The sequence below is a fragment of the Agelaius phoeniceus genome, chromosome 8 (genome assembly GCF_051311805.1).
Source record: "Agelaius phoeniceus isolate bAgePho1 chromosome 8, bAgePho1.hap1, whole genome shotgun sequence".
NCBI classification, from domain to species: domain Eukaryota; kingdom Metazoa; phylum Chordata; class Aves; order Passeriformes; family Icteridae; genus Agelaius; species Agelaius phoeniceus.
Window position 1 is genome coordinate 29,259,641 of NC_135272.1, and position 20,614 is coordinate 29,280,254.

Below are 20,614 nucleotides of genomic sequence, written 5' to 3' on the forward strand. Positions count from 1 at the left end.
CCTGTGAACAGACTCTGAAAGCCAAAACACAGGAGAGAGGGTGGTGTGAAAAGCCTGACCTTAAAGATGCAGAGTGTGATTGTTTCGGTGACTTCATTTATTTTGCTGCTTTACTCCAAGGGTGTGCTGCTGTGCAGCTTAAACCCTGGCCAGAAGTTCAGCTCCATTTTAAGCCCTTGGTGTAGACTGACCTTTAGCTCCCACTCCTTCTTTTTCTTTACAATTGCTTATTGCCAGTCCAAACAGCCTGGTGCTGAGACCTGCTTCACCCCAGAGGTGATTTAGGCCCTCGGGGTCTCTCACTATAAGGAAGTTGGTCACCCCTTGAGCAATGTTGTTTGTGCACAACACTCAGCAATTTGGTGTGGCTCAGGGATTAAACTGCTGGGCAGGGGGAGTTGTTCCTTCCTGCCACCACTGAGGGGACAGGAGAACTTCAGTTATGAGATTTTACTAGAAAAAGGGCAGCAACAACTGAGATTTTACTAGAAAAAGGGCAGCTATGGAGGCCTCAGACTGACATCAGGACAACTTAGCTTTCAACAAGCAGCATGTAAAGTAGCAAGAGCAATGCCCCTGCTCCTACTAAAACACATTATTTGCCTCAGTAATCAAGACAATATGAGCCAAACCAAACTGCTCCAGACCTGCTGTTTAGCCTGTGCACGTGTGTGGCTAAACAGAGTGAGCAGCCTGGTCACAGCTGTGTGGGAGTGGGCTTGAGTGACAGAGCAACACATGTGAGCTGCAGGTGATGGATGGAGAGCTCTCCCTGCTCCTCAGGGAGTGGGAGGAGTGAGCACTCTGGGCTGAATTGTGCCCGTGGCTTGGACTGACTTCAGCTTTCCATGGGAAACCCTGCCTGTCCTTGCCAGCCTGGCTGTGTGCCTGGCTGTGTGCCTGGCTGATGGATGGTGGCTTGGATGTCACCCAGGCAACAAAACCTTGCTGGTGTGCTCCTGGACATGTGGCATTGCCTGGGGCTGTGTGTGGAGACTCCAGTTCCCTGCTCTTCCCCACGGCTCCTGAAGGACATGGGCAGCTCTGATCTCTCTGGAGGAGCATGGAGGGATGAAATGGGAAGCCTTTGGGAGCCAGTGCCCAAACAGGTGAGTGGCAAGTGTGGTGTTAGCAGTGGGGCTGTTGTGTGTTGCAGGAATGACCATGAGGAGGGATGGTCAATAGCTCAAACCAGGTCTGGGTCTCTCCAGAGGAGCCCTGTGCAGCTGCTGAGCTTGGGTTGGATGTCCCAGTTATCCCTGTTCAGCCAGCCCAGCCTGGAGGGCCTGAACACCCCTTGGGAGTCTCTCTGGGACATGGATGTGTCACTGGTATATCAAACCAAGGCTTTGGGAACTGCCTGCTCATAGTGACAGGACAAATGGGGACAAAGAGCTCAGGCCCTGCCTCTCCTGGGTCCTGTACCTTGGTGCTGGCTCCATCCTGGACTAGGGAAACAACAAGGGCTTCAAACTGCCCACACCCTGTCTTTCTGTGTTTCTCTGGGGTTTAAAAGGTATGAGCTGAGGATTGCATGCTTTCTCAGGGTGCTCTCTGGTACCTGCTAAGGGGCTGATGTGTCCCCACGGGCTGTCCTGCTGTCATGCAGCTCTGCCTGTCCCTCTGCCTGTCCCAGTGGCATCTGCACAGACCAAGGATTCTGGCAGCCTCCACCTTTCGAGCCCTGTGGGTTGAAATGAGCTGATCCATTAAGGAGTTCTGAGGGTGGGCTGACACACTGGTGGGTACATGTGGTGTTCTGTTGCCTTCCTTCAGAAAACCAGGTTAATAACAGTAATAAAGCCTTCAGCTTTGTTGCTCTGGTGAGGTACCAGCGTGCTGTCATGCTCTGATGGTAAAACACTTCAATCCAAGTGAGCAGAAGGTGATGGCCCTGTGGAGAGACATATGTTCCTGCTCTATTATTTTTATTGCTCTTAACAGCAGTGTTTTTAAAAGCCCTCCATTTCCTGATCACACCTTCAAGTGCCAAAAGCTGGTCTCCATGGAGGGGGAAGGCAGGAGGAGCGACCTGGAGGAGGCAGGCACAGGCCCAGCCTCTCAGGCAGTGCCTGTTTAAGCTCTGTGACTGTGGGCAGAGAGGGATGTGCTGTGGAGATCTCAGTGTTCCCAAGAAAGCACTTGCTTTGTGCTGCACCCTGCCTGGCTGCTCTGACAGGGTGTGCTGTGGGAGCCCTGCCATGCTTGGTGCCCCATCTGTGTCCAAGCTGCCTGAAGAGCTCTCAGCAGGCCAGCAATGGCCCATCTGGACTGATTCACAGGCAGAAGGAGCACCTGGGCTGCTTTCTTTGCTGTCCTCCCCAGAGCCATCATTGGCACCTCTCTCTTGAAGCACCAAGATCTTGGCAGGCAGCTTCAGCTCAGCTGGCATCATAGATTGGGGGGGCTGAGGGTGCATCCAACCCCTGCTGCCCCCAGCTCCTAATCAAAGCAGGAATGGAGCCTGCAGCCCACCCAGCAGTCTGATGGAGTAGGATGCCTCTAAAACCGTATCTTTTGCTGAGAGTTGACAAATTTTCCTGTGTTTGGGGTGACCAAATGATTTAGCTGAGCCAGGGGCTGGGGTCCCTCACTGTAGTGTCACTCCAACACTCACTGATACACAGAGTGTGGCCCATGGGCTGTCACCTTGGTGGGTTGGAAATCTGCTCTGTGCTCAGAAATCCTCAGAAGCTGCTAAATCAGAGATACTTGGAGAGATCAGAAGGAATCTGTAATGCCAGTGCTGAGACTTTTGACATGCCCAACGTCCACTTCTAAGAATTAGAAGGAAAAAGTGTCCCCCTGAGATGGCAGTGGGGAGTGCACCTGCCCCTGGGCTGGTGATGAATTGCAAATCACTGGTGTTTTGTAACAGGGCAGCCTCTCGCTCTTCTCTCCACCCTCAGGAAGAGATATCTGTGCTGCAGATCAAAACAAAATAGATTGAAGTAACAGTTCAGATGAAGGAACCTGTCCACCCAGGGAACCCTGCAAATTGCTCTGCCATCTCCCTGAGAGAACAGAGGGATACACATGTATTTTCTCTCCATTTCCAAAGAAAATGAGATGCAGTGAGGTTTGGAGGCAGGGAGATGGAGTTCAGAAGAGACCTGCCTGTGTGGGTGGAAGCACTGACAAGCTGGAAACCTCCAGTCTAATGGAAAATGCTACCTGATGGATGCACTAATGACAAGGAAATCTGGGGTTTCAATGCCTGACAATCAAATGTGGGAGTGTGTATGGATGGAGGCTGCTGAGTAGTCTTGATCCAGCAGTTCCAGTGTGCAGGTGAAAGCAGGATCTGCCAGGGAGTTTAAAGCTAAGCCATGCCTAAGTGATGGTTTGAGCTGAACTGACTCTTATAAATGGGGGAAATGGTCCAGCCTTCCCCAATAAATTCAGGATACTTCCTTTCACATTCATTAGCAGAGGGGTCCCTGCCCGTCCTATGCCCACCCTTATTTGCAGCACTGCCCCAGTGCCTGGGCCAGGCTGTCTGAGCCCAAAATGCAGCATGATCTATGTGACCTTTCCAACCTTCATGGCCCACAGCCAGGCATTTCACTCTTTTTTTTTTTCTGCTGGCCAGTGCAAAAATGACTGTCCTTTGCTCTGCAAAATGCTCAGAGCACCAGCAGGAAGAAAGAAACCAGTTTTGTCTGAATGGAGAGAGGAGGAAAGGGAGAAATGAAAGGACATGTCCCTGGCACTCTGTGAGCTGGGCTGGTTTCAGTGATCAAAGGTGACATTAGAGCAATGCTGGGAGAGGAGCTGCTTTAAATAAGTGGGTTTCATCTTAATTGCATCTTTCTAAAGCCAGTGTAGCTGTTGTGCAATGAAACCTTTCTGAGCCAGAGCCTGATTGAGAGGATGGAACAAAGGAAGAAAGAGAAGGGGAAGAGCATGGCTGTGTCCCCAGCATTTGCTGAGGAGGGCTGGAGGAAGCTGAGGTTTGCCAGAGCATGGTGGTGTGTGTTTCTCTGGCACTCTGCTGTGCTGGGGTCTTGGTTTTGAGATCTCCTTGGGGACAGCTGTCAGGATGGCAGAACCAAAAGGAGAGCAATAGCTTCTTCAGGAAGTCTCCGGGGTCTGCAGGTAGCCCGGGGGGTTTCTGTCCCATGTCACAGTTGTGAAGGAGGCAGGATAAGATCAATAGTGACTCTTCTGCCTGCCCACAGCCTGACCTCTTGGAGCTGCCACATCCATAGGATCATGGAAAGGAGTTTGAACCAGCCTCTGCTACCTCCAGCTGAGGGATCAGGTCTCCCAGTGTCCGAAATTCCCTGTGTGAGAGTCAGAGGCACAGCTCTGTGGTGATCAATCCACAGCCTGAAAGAGGCTCACACCTGCTGGGATGAGATTTGCTTGCCAGATCCCAGCTGTGTCCTGGAGAGCCCTTCCCCATCTGTGAGGAAAACCAAGTGGGGACAACAGCAAAGCTGAGGATCTTTGATATCCCTGGCTCCCAGAGTTGGCCATACACCATGGGGCTGGTGTTTTATCAGCTGAAGCCAAGCAACCCTAATGAGCAGCTGATTAGTATAATCACAGCTTCACCTGTTCATCAGGAATGGAGCATTTCCTAATCAGCTGCAGGAGGGGCCCTGAGAGGGGTCCAAGGTCAAGGAATTTGAAAAATAGCTCAGCAGGCAGAAAGGGGACACTGGTCTTTGCAGGAGTTGGACACAGCTCCATTTCTTTTTTTTTTTTTTTTTTTTTTGTTTAGGTACCCTTTAGGTTTGGTAGCAGCCTGAGAATATTTGGTCAGAGAGCACTTCTGTTACTTCTCTGTAACAAATTGCTTGGAGGTCACATCCAGAGGGTGTTGTTCAATGCCTCTGGACAGCAGTGACAAGTGGTGTCCCTCAGGGGCTGGTGTTATTTAATATCTTCATTAGTGACACAGATGAAGGGACTGAGTGCACCCTCAGGCAATTTGCAGGTGGCACCAAGGTGAGTGGTGTGGGTGACACACCTGAAGGATGGGATGCCATCCCCAGGGACCATGGGAATCTCAGGAGGTTTAACAAGGCCAAGTGCAGGGTGCTGCTTGTGGGTAGGGGCAATGCCTGGTACAAATCCAGGCCGGGGGATGAAGAGATGGAGAGCAGCTCTGCTGAGGAGGGCTTGGGGGGTGTTGATGGATGAAAGCCTCTGCTGTGAGGGAAGGCTGAGAGAATTGGGATTGTTCAGGCTGGAGAAGAGAAGGCTTCAGGGTGACCTAATTGCAAACTTCCAGTACCTGAAGGGAACCTACCAGGAAGATGGAGAGAGACTATTTACAAAGGTCTGTAGTGACAGGACAAGGGGGGGTGGCTTCAAACTGACAGAGAGGAGGTTTAGATTAGATATTAAGAAGTTCTTTACTGTGAGGATGGTGAGGCACTGGAATAGGTTGCCCAGAGAAGCTGTGGATTCCCCATCCCTGGCAGTGTTCAAGGCTGCACTGGATAGGGCTCTGAGCAACCTGGTCAGGTGGGAGCTATTTCTGTCCGTGGCATGGAAGTTTGAACTGGATGGTTTTTAAGGTCCCTTCCAACCCAAACCAGTCAATGATTCTATGATTTTTGCTTAAGATGTGTCTGTCAGAAATGGAAAATGCTTTGCTTGCTGCAGGAATGCAACTGTCCCAGGGAGCAGTTTCACATCACTGAGAAGTGCTCAAGAATTGCCTTAGGGTTCAAGGCACAGCACAGACCGTGCAGTCTCTCTGTGCCTCAGTTCTCTCAGTGGATTTGATTGCTCCTAGAAGTTGCCCAGAGAGTGCCCCTTCAATTGAAACCACCAGAGCTGGTGCCCTGCAGGGGAACCCTAAACTGTGAGGCCCCCAAACTCTGCTCTGGGTCTTTTGTTCCAAAGCTCAGCTGGATGGGAACATCTGAGCCTTATTCCCTAAGAGAAGCTTCCAATGCCTTCACCCTCACACACAGGCATCTGCTTTGCCCTGTTTTTTACCTGCCTTTGGCTCTCAAGCCCACTTGCCTGTGCTGTCCTGCTCCTGAGCCCCATGCTGTGCCTGCTGCCAGCCTGGCTGTGCCACCGCAGGAGGACAGGGACGGTTGCATAAGCCACTCTCTGTCCTCCTGCATCGGCATTCAAGCTGCACAGCCCCTATTATTGGGCTTGCAAATGACACTAATTTCCCTTCCCAAGCCCTCCCTATAATTTAGCAGCAATGTCCTGTACTCAGATATTATTAGCTGTGCACAGTTACGTGAACAGTTGCCCTCTTTCTGTTGGTGGGGGGAGATAATGAATTTGATAGGGAGGGCAGACCTGCACCAAGAGCCTTTGTCTTTATTTTTTAATTGACCTGGCTGGCTGGGTTGGAATGGCATTACACAGGCTCTGCTGCAGCCAGCCTCATTGCTCCTCAGCTGTCAGCAGCAGCTCAGAGGGGATCCCCAGACCTCTGCACTACAGGAGCAGGATGTATCACAAAGCAGTCAGTGAAGGCAGTGGACAGAGGGCTTTCTGAGCTCCAGGTAGCTGTGATCTATTTCAAGTCCCTTCACTCCTTGAGAGGCTCAAAGCCACCCAGCTCTTTTGTTATACCTCGTTCCTTTAAGATTTCATTGTGCTGGGCTGAATACAAGGTGACCTTGACCTTAGGCACACCACACATACGCCTGAGCATGTTTTGTTCAGAGTAGAGAGAAGAAGGAATTGTGAAAAGATGAGCTGCAGATACACTGACCTGCCCCAAGCCAGGGCCATCCATGCTGTGAGGAGCTCAGCCCACGCTGTGCTGCCCTCCTGGCCCTTCCTGCCCATGCCTCCTCTCCAGCCAGCACACCCTTTCCTGTCCAGTCCAGTCCAGGATGCTATACAGGGAATTTCTGGTGGCCCCACAACCATGTAATAATTCATAGCTTGGCCTCCACTTCCTCCTGCTCCTCCAGCATAGATCAGACATATGAGAACAGACAAATGCAGTGTATCCCCACTATCCAAGTGACACTTTGTCCTCACCCCAGCAAGGAATGAGGTGGCCATGAGAAGTTTCTACTCCAGCAGAGTGGTCACTAGGATGCTTCTCTATTTCCCATCAAGGAAAATAACCTCCAACCAGCAGGCAGGAGGAATCAGGATTGTCTTCAGCAGGCACAGGATGCCCAGGTGAGGGATCTATATCCCAGGCTACAGTAGCTCTTTCATCTGCTTCTGAGCACACTTGGAGACCATATAACCTGAATATCCTGAGTTGAAAGGGACCCACAAAGATCACCGAGATCCAGCTGCTGGCCCTGCAATGGTTTTGCACTTCATGCCATTCCTGTGTTTTGAGGCTCTCCTGCCTTAATTCACTGGCCACGGGCAAACTCTGCTGCTGGGTGAGCACAAGGGCAAGACTCAAGCCCTGGGGAGCCAGGGAAGGAGCAGCCCAGGAGCAGATCAGGGAAGGAGAGCAGCCCAGGAGCAGATCAGGGAAGGAGAGCAGCCCAGGAGCAGATCAGGGAAGGAGGAGCAGCCCAGGAGCAGATCAGGGAAGGAGAGCAGCCCAGGAGCAGATCAGGGAAGGAGAGCAGCCCAGGAGCAGATCAGGGAAGGAGGAGCAGCCCAGGAGCAGATCAGGGAAGGAGGAGCAGCCCAGGAGCAGATCAGGGGAGGAGAGCAGCCCAGGAGCAGATCAGGGAAGGAGAGCAGCCCAGGAGCAGATCAGGGAAGGAGAGCAGCCCAGGAGCAGATCAGGGATGGAGCAGCCCAGGAGCAGATCAGGGAAGGAGAGCAGCCAGCACAGACAGGGAAGCCGTGAGGTGCTGGACAGGATTTCTCGGTTGGAGAACGCTGTTGGAAACTCAACTCTGTTTCCCCAGACACTGGAAAGAGTTTTCATTCTTCCCATGCAGTCACCAGGAGTCTTATACTGGCAAGAGATGAGGAATTGATGCTCCAGCTTTGTTAATTTTCTGTGCATGCTTGTACTCAGCAGTGCCATGAGTTTGCGAAAAGGATTTGCATCTGGCTAAGTAAACATATTAGAGATTTGGTCTGTAGAGGAAGACTTAGAAGATCATCTTCTGTTGACCCTCTCCTCCTGATTACCAGCCCTCCCTCAAGCAGATGCTCAGCTCTGCAGCAGGGATCACAGATGCTGGCTTCTTCTCAGCTCAGTTTCTGCAAGAATATCATATTCCTGCTGATAATTAAAGATAAAATCCAGGGCTTTGCTACAGGCTATCTCTGCTGGTGACCCAGGAACTTAATCTGAAGCTTAGCAAAGGTTTTGCTAATTTTAAACCTGGAAGGGCTATTGGGCTGGGCTCAGTAATGGAGGGAGGGAGAAAGCCCAGACAGACTGAGTAGGATCAGCTTGTGCTGTCATTTCTTCTGGCTTTGATTCAGTTCTCCTGGGAAGACACCCAGCTGGGCCCTGCTCCTTCTCCATGTCACCTGAGGTTGCTCCACCAGCTGGCTTCAAAGCTTCAATGCTGGCAGAAATCTCTTTGAAATATTCTGTGTTCACCTGAGAATATAAAAAATAAAAGGAAGAGGAGGAAGAAAGCAGGGAGAAGAAAAGCTCTGTGGGCTTTTGGAAAGGTGTGATGGATGTGCCCCCCGCCAGCTGTGTGCTGGATCAGCTGTGTAAATCCTGGGGGCTTTGAGAAGATCCACCCACCTGCTCCTGAAAGGATTCAGGGTGGGAAGAGAGTGCAGAGTGGGTGGAGAGGACAGCACCAAACACTGGTGTCACCAGAGCCCTTCCAGGACCTGCCAGTCCTTGAGGCTGTTCATGGCAGTCACTGACAGGAAGGGACTGAGACTGTTTGGGTACAGGGGGTCAGGCAAGGACCAGGACTGCAGGGAGGAGACATGGATGCCAGGAGCTGCCCTTGGGAGTTTCAGAGCAATATCACAGCTGTTGATCTCTAGTGACTGCCTGAAAGGATGTGGTGGTGATGACAGCTCCTCTTTCCTGGCCAAGATCCTTCTGGGGATGGATTAGCAGTGGTCTCACTGCCTCTTGGCATATTAAGAAACCTCCCAAACAAACGAGTGAGTGAATGGAGGAGGTGAGCTCATGCTGGTGTTATCATCACTCCCATCAGAGATACTCTGCAATTGTGTGGTCTTCCTAGGAGATAATGAGGTGATCTTTATCAGAGCTGAAATCAGCTGGGTGTATCCCTCATGGAGGAGGAGAAAAACTGGGCAAATCCTCCTGTCTCTCCTGCTGACCAGCAAAAGCAATTTACACATCGAGTGAGTGGTGCTGGAGAAGCATCTCTGGTCCTGATGCCTCCCTTGTACTGCCAATGGCTGTCCACCTCCCTTGGCAGCAGGGTTTTATTTTCCCCTGTTAACCTCATTTTCCCACCAGCATTGTGATACCAATGCCTCTTATCTCCTGGGGGAAGAGGTGGAAATGCCTCTCTACAAGTTTTGGAATTTTGTTTTGGTCAGGTGATCTCACAGGATGATTTCCCTGCTTGCTTTCTTCAGTGTAGTGATACAAAGATCCTTCCCCTGTTCCCCAAATGACCAATAATCAACCTTAAAAGCAATAATCTAAAGACATGAAATTTTTCAGCAGCTATAAATAGGTTTTAACATAGCTTCAACTATTTACAGGCCTGGTTTGGCCTTTTGTGTCCAGAGTGGGCAAAAAAAAAGATTGAGAACAAAAAAACCCAAAAACCCCCCCCAAAAACCATCACTAGCAGCAACAAAAACCCAAAATGTGAAAATAAAAAACCCAAAAACCCCCCAAAACCACTAAAAAAACAACCAAAACCCCCAAACAAATGAACAATCCAAAAAACCAAAAAAATCCCAACAAAAACCCCCAAACAAAACCAACTAAAAAACCCCCCAAACAAACAAAACAAAACAAAAAACCCCACAAACCCCTAAGATTGCAAATACCACATTTTCCTTCAGTTGGAGGAGGATAACTCCTCTCAAGGCCACCAGCCCCTTTTTCTGCCAAAAGACTCACAGCTGCACATGAACCTTGCAGGTTATCTTCTGATCCTCTGGTCCTAACATCTAAGTGAAAATATGGGCAGTGAACAGGAGAGGCCAGCAGCACCAGACCATAGGGATGCTGTGTGTGGAAAGGAATTGCTGTGCTGGTTCCCAAGACCTGACATCCCATGAGCCTGCCAAGATTTGCTGCAGTCTGGCAGCAGATCATGCTCAGGAATATTGCTAATGAAAGTTAGCTTTTTATTGCTGTTAGAAACGTGGAAAGTTGGGAGTTGCTGCACATTCCCTGTGGGGTTGTCTGGGCCTCTGGAGATTACAGGAGCTGTGGGGAGAAGATCCTGAAAGGGTGGGATTTCTTCTGAAGCTTGGTCATGAGCTTGGAGCTGGATCTCAGCCCTGCTCCATGGTCCTGGAGAGTTGCACAGGTTTGCAAAGCACTCTTGTGACCTCTCCTGTTGCTGCAAGGAGTTATTAGGAAGGGACAAAAGAGAGCCAAGAATGTCTCTGAGCCACTGTACAAATCCATGAACGAGAATCTTGAAGATTGGGTTTCCTCCTCACACCCAAAGTCCTCAACTCCAAAGGCATGGCAGGACTGGGAGAGGCAGGAAGGATGGCCACAGTGTGTGAGGTGTCTGTGCAAAGGACAAAGGAGGCAGGACCCTTTAGTCTTGGAGCAGAAACATGCTTTACCTGTCATCTTTTCTCTTTCTCGATGCTCCTATTATGAAAGCAAATGTGCCTTGATTGAGCAAGACAGGGAGAAAATGGAAGATGCATAGCACAGGGCCGATGATAGGACATGCCTCTCTTGCTGTGTCCCTTGGGGCTGATTTTCCCAACCTTGCCATGCACGGAGCTCCTCCAGAGAGGCAGGAGATGCTCCCTGCAGCAGTCAGACAGGGAGCTCTCCATGGCACGTACACAGCCTGGGAGGGATCTCTGAGTTTGTTCCACCTGGGAGGTGGTGCCTGCCCCCCGAGCCTGCAGCTGGAATGTTTCAGGCAATGGAGGCCAATTACCTGACACTCGAGCAATTTGGGAGTGATTTCACGCTCCCTGGGCGTACCAAAGCTGTGCCCGGAGAGCCTGTGCTCTTGGAGCAGGGATGCTAAACATCAAACAGGACTTAAAGTTTCCAGCGTTTAATTTCCCATTTAGCCAAGGCAATTAAAAGCATCACCATGCAAAGTGGAGGATTTTCTCCTGCATTTTTATTTTGCTGTGTCCTTAAAGAGAGCAGCTCATCCATCCCACTGCAGCAGGAACAAGCCCGTCTGCTTGCCCTGTCAAGGACATCTGAATCTCTGCTCTGTATTTCCATAGCCCTGGAAGCCTGGACTCTAGGAGGATGCCCTAATCCACCTGAAGAACCAGAGTGCAGGCATATCTCCATATGAGATGGCTCTTCTGCTGCTGGCAGAGGCAGCAAGGGAAAGAGGATAAAAATGAATTTCAAGAACAGGGCCACTGATTGGGGTGAGAAGGTGGAGCGAGATTCTTCTTGGAGATCCCAAGTGAAAGGAAGAGTACAATAGATGCAATTTGAGGCTAGTGAAATTCCAATTAGACATTAGGAGAGAAATTCACCCTCGGGATGGTCAGACACTTGGGACAGGAGTCCAGGAAGGTGGCGAGTCTCAGTGGTGATATATTCAAACCTTGACTGGACAAAGCTGTCCCTAGCTGGTACAAGAGGGGTGCTGGCTGGCCACCTTTGAGCTTTGTTGTCTGGGTTATAGGTCTGAAGGCATAAATTTCTTTCTAAAAAAAGGGAACAGCACCGATGACTGCAAAACTGGTGAGAGGCACCTGGAAGGGATGGTGAAGGTGGCCCTGGAAGCACCGCAGGAATAAGCCAGCCTCCAGCAGTGGGAGGTGTGCTCCCAGGGCAGCTCATCCCTGCAGCTGCATTCCCTGGTCACTGGCTGTTCCACTGGGCACACCCAGGTATTTCCTCTCAGGGCTGGCTCCTGGAGGGCTTTGAAGTGCATTTCCTTCCATTCAGTTCTCTCTGAATTGAGCTCTGGAGGGTGGTGGCAGAGGTGGCTGCATCACTTCATTTGTTCTCCAGTGGCCGATGGGTTTTTAACCAAGTAATTAAGGGTTGTTTTCAGCTGTACCTGAGAATCAACCAGCGAGGCAGAGATAAGGTAATGGCATCGCAGCAGGCCCTCCACTGTTATTTCTGGCTATGAATTAATCACAGCCACTGAGACACTCTGAGAAAGCGCATTGATCATTTGCTACAACAATAAGAATTTCAACCAGTTATGCTCTTTTCCTCTCTAGAAATACTTTGGAAACTGCTGACTTAATGAGCATGAGTCCAGGCTCTTCCCAGAACACTAATAGCATCCATTAAAGAAGAAAAAAAATCCAGCCTTTTATTTTGTGGCTGCTGAAAAGCCTGTTGCTGTTAACTGCCCATGTCTGGGGTCTGCTCAGGGAGACTGAACTCTCCAATTCACAGGAGGATCCAAGCTGTTCCCTCAGAGAGGCTGGAAAAGATTAAAAGCAGCTGAAAGCAAACCATGCTGGCTTGATAAATGGCATTTGGATGCTGTCAAGTTGTGGCTGCTGGCATTGTCTTCTTTGAGAGCTGAAGCACGAGCTTCCTAAAAACCAGTGCCAGGGGTAAAGCCTTGAGGAGCCACAGGGTGAGATGAGGATCCCACCCTGCCTTTTTACTTGAGAGCTTCCCAGTGATGAGATCCCAAATTGAGAAAGGTAGTCAGATGGTCCCAAAAAACTCAGAGAAAAAAAAAAATGAGCAAAGTGGATTATTATGTTTTGAAGCCATGCATGTGCTTTTTGAACCTTTGAATTTCACTGCCTGGGGTGAGGAAAGAGGGTCAACTCAAGACTGGTCATTCCAGAGAAGGACAAGCCTGTACCTTGGGGGCTTCAATACAAAATACTGTTTATTCAATCATCCTGTCACTGCCCACAGGGATGGTCTCCCTGGCACGAGTGCTGTGGGGCTGGGATGCTGTGAATGTGTATGAGGGCGGGATTTGTCACTCCTGCTTTCCAGAAAAGCAGCACTGATGGTGCTGAGCAAACAGCCCGATGGGCATCCCAACAGGAAGGACTCCAGTGTGTGCTCAGCACCTCACACCTTCCCTGCCACACTCCTGGGAAGGGTGGCACAGCTGTGAGTGACAACAGGGACAGTCTGGCTGGACCAGAATCCTCTCCAGATGGCTGCTGTCACATGTTTATATCCTCACGTGGCTTCCAAGCAATAAGAGTGATTAAACACAACTGGAAAAGCCACATTTAAGGTGGCCCCCTCATCCCTAAGTAGGTACTTGATAAAAAAGTTCATGCTGTTAAAGGATGTTTTGGGCAAGTTTTTCCCATGTGCAGGAAGGGTGATCTACTCAAAACAAGGAACAGATTCAGAAAATCAAAGTTGAGTTCTGTGCAGACTCTCTAGCCCTTACTGGAATTATCAAATCCCAGATTTTAAGGCTCTGGCCTTGATTATGGACTTGGTAAAGCAGGGCCAACAATGTGTGGTTTGTGTATTTACTCTGCAAACACTTCCATATCAAGATTACCTCCTAGCTTGTCCAGCTGGGAATTGTTGGTCTAATTTTCAGATGGAAACTGGGCACACGCTGTTTTGTAGCAAACAGTGAAGAGAATTCCCATATATCCCTAATGACTCAAATAGGCAGGATTATTCACTCAGGTTTCCCACCCAAACAAACAGAGGAAACAGCTGTCACAACTAAAATACCTTTCAAGAGCTCAGAAAAACTTTCCAAGCATGGGCTGGATTGGAAAGCTGAACACTGACTTTTGTTACGCTACCAAACTACTTAACCCTCAGCATGGGTCAAATAATATATTTCTTTTAGATACTCTGATATATTTTATTTTATTTTTTGACAGTTAAACTTTATCTGAACTTTTAATTTGCAAATGAAATTAAGTTGAAAAGATGAATAATTTTTTTAAAAGCTGATGTATGAAACTGATTTTTTTTTTATTTCTATAGCCATATAAAGAAAGAATATGGAATGAATCAGAGTGCTTTTTTGGTTTGGTTTTTGGGGGTTTTTTGGTTTTGTTTTTTGGTCGGTTGTTTGTTTGGCTGGCTGGTTGGTTGGGTTCTTTTGTTTGCTTGTTTCAGACAAAATAGCTGCCTTCAGCAGGGTTTAGCAGACATTTGGCAGGGTGACCCATCTTTGACCCATTTTTCCCACCTGTAGATGGTATCAACATCAACATCAACCTTACTACAACAGCTCATGGAGTTAAGGAGAAAGAAGATGGGTCCAGTCACAGTAGGATTCACTTACTCACTGGTAAACACCCATTTCTGACAGGAAATTATCTCCTACACTTCACCAGAACTTTAACTCTGTGTTGAATAATCTGCCTTATTTACCAGACATCAGAACCCACGAAATTCCTTCACATTCAAGTGCCAAATATTTAAATAGTGGTTTCACCAGCAAATAGCCCCTGGGTCAGAAAAGACTTTTTTGGTTTATTTATTTGTTAATAGTTTTCTTTTATTGAACACAGCTGTTCAGAGAAAAAAGGAGAAAACACAGCAACACTAAAGAGGGAGCTGCCCAGACATCCCAGGAGAATCCAGACTTAGAAACCTTCTTTTATCACCAAACAGGAGGGATTCAGATGAGAAACACAGAAATTAGTGCTTAGAAGTTCTTCTGCTTGAGCTTAATGTCTGTTCTCCAGAGAGGCACAAAGATGTTTGAGTTAGAAATAGGTCAAATTAAAATTAAAAAATAAGAATTTTCCTGGCCAATCCAAGATAAGGCAAATCACAAATAATAGCATTTTCTTGCATAGTATTTGTATATACAAAATGGTGGGAGAGAAGCCTCAACAATCTTGAATAGCACAAAGAAATGGCAATTAATAAATATATCATGCTCCTCACATCAAAAAATAAAGGGTACCAGTGAGAATCAGAGGATTTGAGACAAGCAAAAAAAAAATGTTTCCCCACATAATTTAGTGATGAATGTCATTGCTCCAGGCAAAAATGTAATAGATCCAGAACCAGCCTGAAGTTTTCATGGGAGAAGCACCAGGGCCTGTTAATAGCCATGTGTCAACGTCCATTTCAGGAGTCCATCAGTCATAAACTGCTTGAAAGAAGGAAGGAGTTCCAAGGAAAAATCACTCCAAACTTGAAAGTTTTTTATTTTAAACAGCTCCCTGCTAGAATTCCCTACCAGTGCCAGATACAGGTGCAGGATCATATGGACCTCTGGTAATCTTTTTTTGGTGTATGCTTTTCATTGGCAATGTCTCAGTTCCTACCCATGACAGCTTTTCCTTCCACTAGACTGGAATTTCTCACCACCATGTGGCTGGTCCAATGCCAGGAGGAACAGGCTCAGCCCACCAAGCCTTTGGAAGCCCAGGCCCTCAGGATTCAGTTTGACTTTGAAACCATGAACACTGAGCTGAATTCTTCCTGATGACCAAAGGAGGTTTTGCCCAAAGCCTGTGCTCAAACATTTTCAGTCCTGACAAGACCAGGAACTTGGATTTTCTTGCAATTAGGAGACAAAGAAGTGCCAGAGGACTTTGTTCACATAGCCAGGTACCACAGGCTTCTAAATGCCGCCTTGGAACCAGCCCGGCTCCTCTCTGGCTTGGCCATGTTATGCAGCTCCCCCTTGAAGGACCCAGGGATACTGAGGCCATTCTCCTTGAGTTTGCTCTTCCCCTTTATCTCCCCTCTGCTAAAGATATGCTCCCTGTGTCTTATTTGCATTTGTCTGCCTTCATCTCCCAGCCACTGGCTCTTGTTCCGGCTTTCTCTGATAGATTAAAAAGCTCTTTAGAAACTGGTGTTTTCTTCTGCTGACGGCACTTAGGCACTGTAATCAAATCACCTCTTGACCTCCTTTCTGATAAGCTAAATGGACTCTTTCAAGGTCTTGTTGAAATTTTTTCTGTTGCTCTCAGATGATTTGCAAGCTCTCTCCTGCAGCACTCAGCCTGTATGCAGCACTCCTGGCACCCTCCTAGGATGGGGAGGTGGAATAGGTTTTTTTTTTAAGAAATGGGAAAAGTTATGGCATAGCTGAGGCTTTGGCTTGGGGTCTGATTCTTCAACAAAGGCATCTACCTGCCCACAGCCTACCTGATACCCATGGCATGCTCCTCCTTTATCTACATATGCCCAAATTCCCCCTTCATAAAATGACTTCTCCTATTTAGGGTACAAATGGTCTGATCACATGTCAGCCCCAGTTCCCAGGCAGGAATCCTTCTCTTCACCTGGAGCACTCAACACCCACTGAACAGACCTGCCAAAGTGTTTCTTGTGGATGTGGGACAGAGCTGTGCCCCAGCACATCTGGTGCTTGCTGCTCCTCTCTCCACTGACCCATTCCCAGAGCACATCTTCCTCTCTTCTCCTGCACCCTCCACTGCTCCACCCCCTGTATGGGCCTGCAGCCCTTCTCCTCAGGACACAACAGCAGCATCCTCACCCTGCCCATGTTCCTTGCAGAGGTGTCTCCCTCCCTCAGTGCCCTTCCTTTGCCGCAGGATGACCAAGCATCTTCTCTGCAGCATTATGAGAACTGCAGGATATGGGAGATGCTGCCTTTTGCAGCCAGATGTTGTCAGCTGTAGTTATTAGAGATCCTCCAGTGCTCCCACAGCCTCTGCATTTTTTCATTGATGAAGCAACGAGCTCCAGATTTGAAGCCCATCCTAAGTGTGTCAGACTTGGAATGACTCCACCAGCTTTTCCCACTGCTCAGAGGCATTCAAAAGATATTTAATTAAACCCACATAAGATTGCTGTTAGCAAGCTTTCTCCAATTAGCAAGGTGGAGAGGACTACATGTCATGGGGGGAAATGAGCAGACATGAAATGGTTTTGTTGCTGATGCCTTCCTCAGTGTCAGATTAATTGGCACTTTTCTTCCAATTTGAGGCAGAGCTCTGGGTGCGCACGGGTCACAGCATCGCAGAGCAATCCCATCCCATTTTGTAGTTTCCTCTCTCTCTCAGTATGATTGAAAATTTCCTTAGGCACTTGAATCATGTTGTGCTCTGTCTGCCAGAGGAAAAAAAAAAAAAAAGGAAAATTAGTGGCACTCAGACTGATCCTAAGCAGGGTTCTTTCAGGATCTCAACTCTCCTCTTCCTTTACCCATCTGTGTGCAAGTTGGCTTTTTGTGCTCTTTGAACATATGCCCCAAACCACAACTGGTTGAAATCAACCTCAAATGGACTTGCAGTCACTCAGGCCCTCCCTGTATGAAACAAGTTGAATTAGTCAGAGGGTGATCCAGCCTGACTGAAAATCTGCCTCTGTGTTTGTCATTTTGAACTTGCAGGGATCAGCTGCAAGGGGAGCTGCTCCCTCAAAAGCAGTACCAAGAGATTTGTCCTGTGACCCCAAGGACCTGCTGGCTCTCAGGATGTGTGTGTGACACTCGTTTAAGTCTTTCCCACAGCCTGGTGCTGTGTCCCACCTGGGGCTGAGTTTGTATCCTTGGAACTCCTTACAGGGCTGTCCTAAGGGTGTTGACAATCAGCTCCACTTTTCCTGCCACAGTCACAGTCCCAATAACAACAAATTCTCTTCTATCAAAGCAGGGCACCGGGCTTTGTTTATTATTTGGAAATTGCAAACCAGACCTGCCTCGATGTGTGAGCCCGCGATGGGGACATGCTGCTATGACAACAACATGAGACTGAATCATCCAGACAGACAAGACACACATAATTGTGTGATCACCTGTTCCCACTTGTTCAAAGGGAATTTTATTAGTGCTGCTGAAGGTACATTAGTGAACAAAGCATAAAACATCCACACATCAGTTGGGGCTCAGCTAATCGATGCAAGCATGGCCTGAGCCTGGTGCCTCACTGTTTCTACCACTCAGCATTTCACAGGATCCAGAACAGAATTTACAGAAACCAGTGTCTACATGTGAGGGATCAAGAAAAACTCAGTTTCTACTAATATGAAACATTTATACCTCTTGTGTTCTGTTGAGAACGTTGGAGTTTTGACTGTAGGATATTTTTGGTCATAGAGGGACAGTCTGGATCCAGGACGATGGTTAGAGAATGGGCATGACTCTTTTTAACATTAAAAATCCCAAACCAACAGTAATTAGGAATGGTAGGTGGGAGAGGAAAGATGGTCTGCAGTACTGCAGACAAACAGGAATATGCAGGGTCATCATTCACTCAGCCATACATATAAATCTGAATGTGTTTGTGCTGTGCAGGTGCATCAACCACAGCATCCATTTCCAGCAGCTGAGAGCACTGTTCCACTTGTTTCCTTGCTCCTTTGTTCCTCCTAACATGAGGGTGCCAAAATTACAATTCCAATCATAGGGCTGGCTTTGTGTGTCCTTTTTTAAGCCATATAACCCCTGGGCAGCACAAAAAATGGCTTAATGTCAGTTCCAGAATACCCTAAATGGGAGTCTGGTACTTCTTTTTAATGATCTATCTTTTCCAGATCTGTTGGTGTTTTTGCTTCCTTAAATCTTTCATACCTTAATCTTGTTCACCCAGAAGACTCCAGCAGGTATAAAGAGCTGAAAAAACCCATTGTGTTTATTAATCACACTCTCTTTGACACAGTGGTCAAAAAATTTATAAGGAACTTTTTTTCCCCAAGCTTTTTGTCAAGATTTCAACACATAGTGACAAAAAAAAAGCAATTTCAATAGGGTATTTACATCATTTGAAGATTTTCTACCAGGAGAATCAATGGCATTTTTACATGAGTTGGGGAATTTTCTGCCAGTGCTCCATTCTGATAGAGCCCAAATAAATATCAGTCAAATTTCCCCAGGAGCTGACAAGGGGCATTGTTGGCAGCAGCAATAAGACCTGAGATGTGGATATTTCCTCTGTAGATAATGCACATGCATGAGTGTCTCACTGAGAACATTTCCATCTGCTCCATGGTGAGCGGAAAATGTGGGTATTCCACGAGAACCATGCTGAGACCACTCAATCAACCACTAACAAAACCAGCCCTGGAGTAATCTGAAAACAAGAGGCTCAGATGCACAGACATGAAACGTTGCTGGATGAGCCTGTGCTACAAACCAGGGCCACCCCAGTGACAGGGCACATTGTGAAGAACAGCACCTCTCCCACCTGCCCCTGGATGTGGCACCAAGGCTTAGCCAGGTGTGAGGAGGCACTGCTTGAAAATCAGCTTCAAAAGGCATTGAGGAAGGAAAAAAGTGCCAGGAGTGAAGCACAACAACAGATTTGCCAACAAAAGCAAGACCTCTGTGTTGAACAGAGAGTGAAATGCATTGAAAACTGTCTGAAGGGTCATTCCAGGGGGTGCCCATCAAGAGCACAAGGTCTAGTTGGAATCCAGCAGGTAACAGTGTGTCCCAGGGGTCAGTACTGGACCAAATCTTCTTCAACAACTTTATTAACCATGGGGATGATGGGGTAAGAGTGCCAGTCTGCTTAGCCCCAGTAAGTTTGCTGATCGTACAAGACATGAGAAGTGTCTGATACACCCAAGGGTCCTACTGCCATCCAGAGGGACCTTGACATGCTGGACAAATGGGCTGACAGGAACCTCGTGAAGTTGAGCAAGAATGAAAAGTCCTGCACCTGAGGAACTGCCCCAGGCACCACCAGCACACTCTGGTGGTTCAGCACTGGTACAGGCTGCCCAGAGTAGAGTCTCCATCCTTGGAGAGATTCAGAAATTGACTGGACATGGTCCTGGACAAACAGCTCCAGGTGGCCCTGCTTGAGCCTGCAGACGAGCTGACCTTCAGGTCCTGACAGCCTCAACCATTCTGTAACTCTGCTATTCTGAGGAGGTTTTAGAGGGGAGGTTGAACAAGTGTATGGTCAGACTCTTTTGGGAGGATGGACTAACCTTGTGAAGGCTCCCCCAGTCCTGCCTGGGTTCTGGCTGGGGTTGAGAGGATCTTCACACCAGAGGATCTACACCAGCTGGCAGTGTCTCTGACTGCCCCCAGCCCACATCTAGCAGCTGTGTTTGCTCAGTGACACTGTGCTCTTAGCAGGAACCTTAAGAACAGATGGTGCTAGAAGATTTTTGTTTAAGAATGGGGGAAATCTTGACTGCTTTGTTAATATTTTAACTGAAAGCTGTGTGGGGAAAAAAAGCCATTGCATACTTTCTGATTTTGGGTTTTCTTCTGCAATTCCATCTCCAGTCAGAAGATTGTAATGTTGCTGCATAGCTACAGAAGAGGGGCACCTGTGGGCACAGCTGTCACCTCTTTGCATAATCTTGGTGCTACAGGTTTGAGTTACAGAGACAAATTTTCAAGAAAAAGACATGAAGCAATCCTATGACCTTTCACTGCTTAGAAATCTGGGGATGCCTTTTGATGGCATCCTTTTGCCACAGGTGAGGCAACCTTGTGCATTAACCCTTAAGCTCAGTTTTCTTCCAGAGCTTGGCAGATGAATTTCATGATTTGGAAAGATCTGAATAAGCTGCAGAGAATGGATGTCCCTCAGATCTCTGCCTTGAACTCTCCTCCTGTCAAACAAAAAGCAGGAGATGGACACAGTGTGAAGCGTGGGGGTGGCTGTCATTCTGCCACATCATGTCATCAGTCATCTCCTCTCCCCACCAGCCTGACTTGGGGAAGATGGGATCCTGAACAGAGCCAGGGGAACACACACACAT

The 20,614-nt window shown here is 48.2% G+C and overlaps 1 protein-coding gene across 1 annotated transcript in view; it reads left to right on the forward strand.

Annotated features, from left to right (window-relative positions):
• Positions 1-897: 897 nt before the first annotated feature.
• Positions 898-20,614, forward strand: part of RAD54L (RAD54 like) — a 50,587-nt gene continuing 30,870 nt past the window's right edge. Inside the window, exon 1 of the mRNA XM_077182477.1 lies at positions 898-1,109. Coding sequence (XP_077038592.1) covers positions 912-1,109 — 198 coding nt within the window. The 5' untranslated portion in view covers positions 898-911. The remainder of the gene's footprint in view (positions 1,110-20,614) is intronic.